The sequence below is a fragment of the Ziziphus jujuba genome, chromosome 8, assembly GCF_031755915.1.
Source record: "Ziziphus jujuba cultivar Dongzao chromosome 8, ASM3175591v1".
Lineage (NCBI taxonomy): Eukaryota > Viridiplantae > Streptophyta > Magnoliopsida > Rosales > Rhamnaceae > Ziziphus > Ziziphus jujuba.
In genome coordinates, this window is record NC_083386.1 from 7434233 (window position 1) to 7442621 (window position 8389).

At 32.6% G+C, this 8389-nt stretch overlaps 1 protein-coding gene across 1 annotated transcript; it reads left to right on the top strand.

Moving 5' to 3' along the window:
• Window positions 1–6359: 6359 nt before the first annotated feature.
• LOC125421504 (receptor-like protein 7) lies at window positions 6360–7196 on the top strand. The gene is made up of 2 exons (XM_048470694.2): window positions 6360–6549; window positions 6628–7196. Exons 1-2 carry the CDS (start codon window positions 6360–6362, stop codon window positions 7194–7196), a joined length of 759 nt encoding a protein of 252 aa, XP_048326651.1.
• Window positions 7197–8389: the final 1193 nt, after the last annotated feature.

Below are 8389 nucleotides of genomic sequence, written 5' to 3' on the forward strand. Positions count from 1 at the left end.
TCAATTGCTTCAACAATCCCTCTCAATAATATATTTATCTACCAAAAAAAAAAAAAATCTCTATCAATAGTAACATAAAAAGTTATGTCAAAAGAATAATAATAACATAAAAAATGAACTGTTAATTTTATATTTATTATAGTAATAAACCCTGACTAAATCATCTTTATCACAATTTTCAATATCACGAATCAAAATTGTAGATCCCAACTCAAATCTATACTAATATAAAACTAATTTTAATTTAAAAATATTTTTTTAATCTCAAAAACCAAACAAAAACAATGAAAAATGACAAAAAAAATACTTATTAAAATGCAAGTCTCGACCCTTTTATCCCAAAGACTCCACTATTTTTTTATTATTATTATTTTTGTCCCCTCTTCTCTTTCATATTTCTATATCTCAATCTTACTTTCTTTATTTCTTTTCTTTTATTCTATTATTATATTTTTGGGATGTTGAGATTATTATTTGTGTTGTAGCGTATTAATAGTTTTTTTTTTTTCCTTTTCTTGACGACATTTAAAAAAAAGAAAGAAAAAAGAAAACAAAGAGCTTTTGGTTTTGATTTTTGCTACATAATACATGCACTGGCAAACAGTGTAATGTGATTGATATAGAAAAATCAAGATCTTGAAAGAAAATTAGTCAAAATTTTTTAGAATTTCAAAATGCAAGCATAAATTATTATACCTAATTCTCTCAAGAAACCATATATGGAACAAATTAACAAAAAGAAACATCATACTTCTTTTTTTTTGTTAAAAAAATGATTTCATTTTTTAAAACTTGTAAAATTTAGTCATACATATTATCTAATATATTAGTATGGGCAGTCCTCCTCTCCACGTTTCTCACTTAAAAATACCAAATAAACTTGTTTATCTCAAAAACAAAAAAGAAAATGAAAAATGAAAAATGAAAAATAACTAATCCTTTTTTTTTTTTTTTGAGTGGAAAAATAACTACTCATTAAAAAGCAAAAAGTAATTTTTTTTTTCTTTTCTCTTCTCTTTCTTATATGTCTCTCTTCTTCTTCTTCTTCTTATTATTATTATTATTATTATTCCGAAGTTGAGATTTTTTTTATTTTTATTTTTTGTAGCATATAGTACTATTTTTTCTTTTTCTGAGTTGGGTTGGCTTGAGCACCTAGCCCCAAGGCAGTTCTGTTACTGTTCACTGTTTTATTAGAGTCTTTCATCCTTTGCTTGTTAGCTACGTCTAGGGATGTCAATTTGCCCCGTCCATCCCCGAAACCGCGGTGCACCGTCTCTAACGGGGCGGTTTTTTCCCGAAAATTCGGGGATGCGGGGCGGGCTCGGGGCAAATACTTAAAAACAGAGTCGCCCCGAACCCGCCCCGATATAACCCCGCCCCGAACCCGCCCCTATATATATATATATTTATTATTTTTTTTATAAAATTTTATTTATGTAAAATTATTTTCTTCTTTTTTTTTAATTTATTTTTCTAAATATGTATTTTATTATAATTGTAAATTTGTTCCTTGATGTATTTTATTATATTTTTATTGCATTGTTGTCATTTTCTTTATATTTTAATCATAAAATAATTTTTTTATATAAATTTTTTAAAAAAATATCAATTAAAAAATAAAATGGGGAAAACCGTCACGCCCCGTCCCCGCCCCGCAAAATCCCCGATCCCGCCCCGCACCTAAACAAACGGGAAAAATCGCGAAGATGGGATGTAAAATTCCCCGCGAAAACGGGGACGAAATTTTAAAAACCGGTCCCGTCCCGCCCCGTTAACATCCCTAGCTACGTCAAAATCTTTCATTGAGTAAATAAAATAAAATAAGCAAATCAAATCTATAGGATCGGCCCAGTCACATACAAGTGTACCCCACATGGTGGGTCCCACAAATGTATGTGAGTGGAGCGTCTTGTATAGTATAGGATCATCCCATGGAAGTCTTTTTCCAAATCTTGGCATGAAACTAAAAAAAACCATCTCTTTGTGTTTAAAAGTTGAAAATTAAACAGAGCAGGTAGAAACGTTTAAGCAAACACCACTAATCTTTTTCCTTTTCCTTCTGTTTATATTAGTTGACCAATTCAAGAGAATTTGAACATGCATATATATTAAAACAATAGTAAAGAATATAATCTATCCAATGACAATATATAATGATAAATTAACCTATAATAGAAAAATAACTAATAAATAAAATTTAAATATAGCATATAATTCAATGGTGAGAAGAGAAAAGAAACAGTGGTTTTCCTAGTCTTTTTAGTGTTCGTTTACTTGACTTGGTGAGGTGTTTTTGACGCAAATGTGGATGTTCATAAGCAGCAAACGGAACTATATACTGGCCATCGCCCCTAACCCTCCCAATTTCTTATTTTCCCATTTCTATATTCAAAAAAGAGTGGATATTTATATTAGGTGGGCCGGCTTTTGGGGTGGCCCTTGCTGGCATTGTAATGAAGAGGACTCTTGGATGGTTGGAGACTCTATCCAAATGGAGAAAGAGGAGGGAACAGAGAACTTGAGTAGTACTAAATATCAAGCTATCTGTCTATCTGTTTTACTATGACCTTTCTATTTTATTTGTATATATTTTTTTGTCTTTTCTCAATCGCTATGTTGTTAATTTTAATTATTCTGTATTTTGTTTATATTTTTTTTTTCTTTTCTAAATCACTATGTTGTTTAATCTTAATTACTCTGTATTTTGTACTTCTCTCCTGACATTTCAATGGTGTGAATTTGTTTGTTACAATGAGGTATTGAATTGGAAACATAAAAATAAATAAATAAGTAAATAAATTCTATGTGGTGATTGTGTTAGTTTGAGCTTTGAGCTTCTCTTTGCAGATACTACACTAAATAAGTAAATATGGTAGAACTCAACCGTTCAATAAATATGGTTTCTTTCAATACAATATCTAACAAACTACTAGTCTCCAAAACAAATATGGAATAAGAGCTTTGACATGTTGAGGGAAATCTTCATAACTTGGAAATGAACCATCTTCTATTGCATAACTCCTTTCCATCAAGTAGAAAATTGTGCCTATTGTGAAGCACAATGCATGCATAGTGTGTGAGAAATAAAGCACACCCCCACAAATGCATTCATTATCTCAAACAGGTAATGTGGGCAAACAACAACCCCAAACAGACCACCTTTAGGAATATATACTCTTTCTCATCCCTTTCCTCTTAGATGGGAAAATAGTAGTGCTGGAAGAAATTAAATCCAACGTATCCCTAAAAGAATCAGCACAACCTCGCACAAAAGCTAAGGTACGTAGCTTTAATCAATTGGTGGGTCAGGTTAAGCCTTTCCTTAGGCTCTGATCATAAATCATGCTTGCCTTGGCGGTGAAGTAACTCGGTGAGATCACAATACCACTACCACCAACCATCTGATCACCATTCAACATTTGGCGGAAATATGGATTTATGGAAACATGTACTACTACATTTACACCATATTCTTCAACATTTTCAATCCATATGCGTAGATTGGTATTTGAGTGTTTCGCTAACTCCCTCATGAACTATATATATATATATATATTTGCTTGGTCCTATGTTGTAAATTGTCTCCTAAACTATGAGCTTAATATCGTTACCCCTGAATTTTTCTTAACACTACTCCATGAGATCAATATTGTTTGATTCTTTTTGAACGGTTTAAATATCATGAAAATCCATATGTGAGATGATAGAGATTATTTTCATTTCTTCCAACTCCATAATTGGAAAAGAAATATTTTTTTCTAAAAAAGAGAAACTATATAATGATGTGTTAATAGCAAAATATTTTCCAAATAATAATATTATGGGCATCAAAATATTTATCAATTTTCATTATCTTTTGAATTTGATACATATAAAATTTCACAAATCTATTTAAAAGTACTCAGGTAAACTGTCAATTTACATTTCAAAATTTTGCCTATATATATATATATATATAAGAGGTGATATTTCGACAAAAATGAAATGCGATTGGACATTTTTATAATTTACAAAAATAAAATGGTATTTATGCAAAACAGGTCATACAGAGGATGTCAATGTATTTTCTTCACAACTAATTAATATTCAATTATATTCTGCCCAATTATGCAATTGAGCAACATAGAAATAAATAGATAAACTTATTTAACAGTTAGCCAAATCCTCTTTTCGTAAAGTAATTCCACTTAAAAGAAGCTTCATTAGAAATTTTAACTTTACACCTCATCTAGGCCAAAGTTACTCTACCTTCCATGAACTTTAGAAGTTGTGGCTTCACAGTAACTCATCTGGGCATCCACAAGGAAAACAACTTCAAGCTCATGAATCACAACTCTACTATGCCATCTCATCATGAGGCAAAATGACCTTTTTTGTTTCTCTTTTCCTTTTTCCTTTTAGTGGGAAAGAAGCTCCAAATCTTAATCTGTGTGCATACTTCACCTAAAGTTATACAGAGTATGAACATTTTTACATGTGTTAAAGCAATTTCTTACACTCCTAATGGTAAAAGCAAAATGATCTGTGTTACAACTCATAAAGTTTTTGCACGGCAACTGCAGCATATGTAATCCAGTGCATACCAAGTGCAAGTTCTTTTTCCAATGATGATCAAGACGGCTGCCAAATCTCAATTTCTGAATTCTTTTTTTCCTTTCAAGATTCCATATAAGAATTGGTGCAAAAACGCTTCAGATCCTGTGCAAGTTAATAACAATTCCATCCAAGATGTGGTTTAACATAACTTTGGGTTGATGCAACAGACTTTGCATTGCTAATTAGAGTCAAAAGTTTGTCCATATCTTCTCCAACTTTGTAGTTTACGAAGAAAACAAAATCCCGACTGGAGTAAAAGTATCTCAAATTTGAGACATTTAAAATATCTTCCTGAATAAGTAACTATTGTCTCAATTTCATAATCACATAAGGCTTGTGTGGATTAACATCATTAAGAAGCTGCACAAGAAACTAAATTTTCCCCCTGCCAAAATGCCCGACGCTTGCATATGAATATTCTGAATATGGCCATTAATTATTCTACTTTATCTCATCATTGGAAATGCCGGCACTAGCATATGCACCATCTTTACAAAGGTAACCTGCATAGATGACAGCCAAAGTGTGTGCCAAAAGTAGGGAGATATTTGTTTCCCTTATAAAGAAACATAACACGTTCATAGAAAGTTTTAGCACAAACTGTGAAAAATAGAACGTCTGAAATTGGTCGTTAGGCAGCAGAATAACAAACTAATGTTAGAAAAGTTAAATCTTCACAATGTTAAACCACCATTTATCCCCAAAGCTATAGCTACAATCCAACAGACATACAAATTCAAGGGCCTTAGACATGACAAGAATCCCAAACAACAATTTAACACAAATACAAATTTAAACTGGGATACCAAAATTAGAACACAAGAACCTTTCGGTCACCAAGGCTTTGATATCATATTAAATTACTAGTAGAAAGTGGATCTAATAATGTATATGAAGCTTATTTTTTAATACATAAAACCACAATCATGTTACAAGCTACAACTTGACAAATTATACAGTGATATCAAGCTTATTTTTTAATACATAAAACCACAATCAAGTTACAAGCTGCAACTTGACACATTATACAGTGACCATTTTGGGTATAAACATGAAAATAAAAGGCAAGCAAAATATTCATTTGAAACTAGCAAGATGGAAATTTAAGGTTAATAATATTAATCTTACCACAAACATGCTACAGGACCACACTTCCAAAGTAGGAGAAATTTTTTTCCAGCAAATCCTTAGATAGAATTCACATTTGATTCTTTTTCTTTTCGTCAAGCACAAAATTTTTCTGAAAAGGAAAAAAGAAAAACAGCAATAATAATTATGATGACAAACAAAACATTGAAGAGGGTCAAAAAAAAAAAAAAATCATTAAAATTTAAGTTTGATTTATTTTTCAATAAATTTTAAATCCTTCTCAAAGAATGTATAAGAGGAGCAATATTTTTAAAAATAGAATAGTTTCCAATATCTCAAAACGGAGCTTCCAAAATATTTTACCTGTAGTTTGAGCATATTATATGGTTACTACAGATTGGTAAAACAGAACAAAACAGAGCAAAGGCATACTTACCTTGACTTGAACCAAAGAACATGTATAGATCTGTACATGGGACACACGAAGACGACTTGACTTGAAGTCATGAACTTGTCAATCCTAATCACAATAAGGCAAAAAGAAGACTCTATGCTTATAAATATACTTCCAGGCTTATGTAACTAGAGCAAACCAATTTCTTTTCTTTTCTTTTCTCTTCCTGAAAAAAAAAAAAAAATGTATATAATAAAAGATAGAAAATTGAAGAACAATGGGGTTATCATTGTGCTTAGTTGTGTTCCATCATCTGCTTTTAAAGCTTCTGTTGACTAATATTGTTGTTGCTAATATGTCTTTTGCCTCTGTGCAACAGCAGCCAACTTGCCGTGATAAAGAAAGGTCAGCACTGTTGCAGTTGAAGGAAAGCTTTGTCATTACCAAATCTGCTTCTGCGTTTGAAGGTGCTTATCCAAAAGTTCTACAATGGAAATCTAGTAATTGCTGCATATGGGATGGCATCTATTGCGATGCATAGACAGGTCATGTGATTGGCCTTGATCTTAGCAGTAGCTGTCTATTTGGCTCTATCAACTCCAATAGTACCCTCTTCAGCCTTTTTCATCTTCAAATGCTTAGCCTTTCCGACAACCATTTCAATTTCTCTCAAATTCCTGCTGCTATTGGCCAACTGTGTGGCCTAATTTATCTCGACCTCTCTATTTCTTTTCTTTATGGCCAAATCCCTTTGGAAATTTCCAACTTGACCAAGTTGTCCTTCCTCGACATGTCTTACAATTATGATCCAGTTACTGAAGAAAAGTTTTTGAAGCTTAGAAATCCCAACTTTGAAACACTACTTAGGAAATTGACCATGTTAGAAATACTTGTTCTTAGTTATGTAGACGTATCATCTAAGGTACCTGATGCACTCACAAACTTCACTTCTTTAAAAGAATTGCATCTTAGAGATTGTGAACTATATGGTGATTTTCCTGCTAAAATTTTTCGTTTGCCAAACCTACAGAGTTTGAATTTGGAGCTCAATGAGAATCTCACTAGCCTTTTGCCTGAATTCCAGAAAAAAAGCCCTCTGACAAGATTAGAATAGGGGGTGCCAACTTTTTTGGAAGCCTACCCTACTCAATTGAAAAACTTGACTCATTAGAAATATTAGAAGATTGTGAGTGCAATTTTTCAAGGCCTATTCCATCTTTCACTAGGTAAACTCACCCAACTCACATATCTATATCTTTATAACAATAGTTTCAGTGGTAACATTCTGTCTTCTCTTCAAAATCTCACCCACCTTACGGAGATTTTGCTTAACCCTAATCAATTAACTGGTCCAATCCCACCATGGTTGGGGAACATTACCAAACTAACTGCGCTAGATCTTCAGGAAAATCTATTGCATGGTCAAGTTCCACAATCATTATATATGCTTCTCAATCTTGAAACTCTTTTTTTAAACCAAAACAATTTGGGTGGCAATTTGAAGTTTGGCATCTTTTTAAACAACATGAAAAGTCTCACTCAACTCTAACTTAACAACAACAATTTGTCATTGATCTTTGGAAAAGCAAACAGAATTCAAGCATCTAAATCTGGGTGAATGAAACCTGAGAAAACTCCCATATTTTCTCAAGCATCAACACGAACTGGAGTGGTTGGCTCTTAAGAAAAACAAGATAAGTGACCAAATACCAAAGTGGATGTGGAACACGAGTGTAGATACTTTGGTCACGTTTGTTGTTGCTAACAACTTGCTAATAGGCTTTGACCAACTTCCTAATCAGGTTCTTCCATGGGTCAACTTAAAAAATTTTGATATTTTAATGAATATGTTGCAAGGACCACTACCTATTCCTCCACCATCCAAAGTTAAATACGAGATCTCAAACAACATGCTGACTGGAGAAATTTCACCTTTATTTTGCAACATGAGTTCGCTTAGAATCCTTGATTTGTCTAATAATAACTTGTGCGGCATAATTCCACATTGTTTGGGAAACTCGAGCAGTTCTCTGTCAGTTTTGAATTTAAGAAACGATTCTTTTCATGGCATCATTCCTCAACTCTGCAGCAACAATGCAAGTCAGTTGAAAATGATTGATGTTAGTTATCATGAGTTGCATGGAAAGCTACCACGATCGTTGTCCAACTGTTTGATGCTTGAAGCTATTGTCGTCTCAGACAATCAACAGCATGATTCTTTTCCATCTTGGTTAGGATCCCTTCCATTTTTGAAACTTCTGATGCTGCACCAGAATGGGTTCTATGGTGTAATTGGGGCACCCAAAA

What these genes read in the sequence shown, in the direction of transcription:
- LOC125421504 (XM_048470694.2), top strand. Translation starts at nt 6,360, where the DNA reads ATGGGGTTATCATTGTGCTTAGTTGTGTTCCATCATCTGCTTTTAAAG. An exon ending in ATCTGCTTCTGCGTTTGAAG is followed by an intron (nt 6,550 to 6,627) that starts GTGCTTATCCAA and finishes ATGCATAGACAG; the next exon opens with GTCATGTGATTGGCCTTGAT.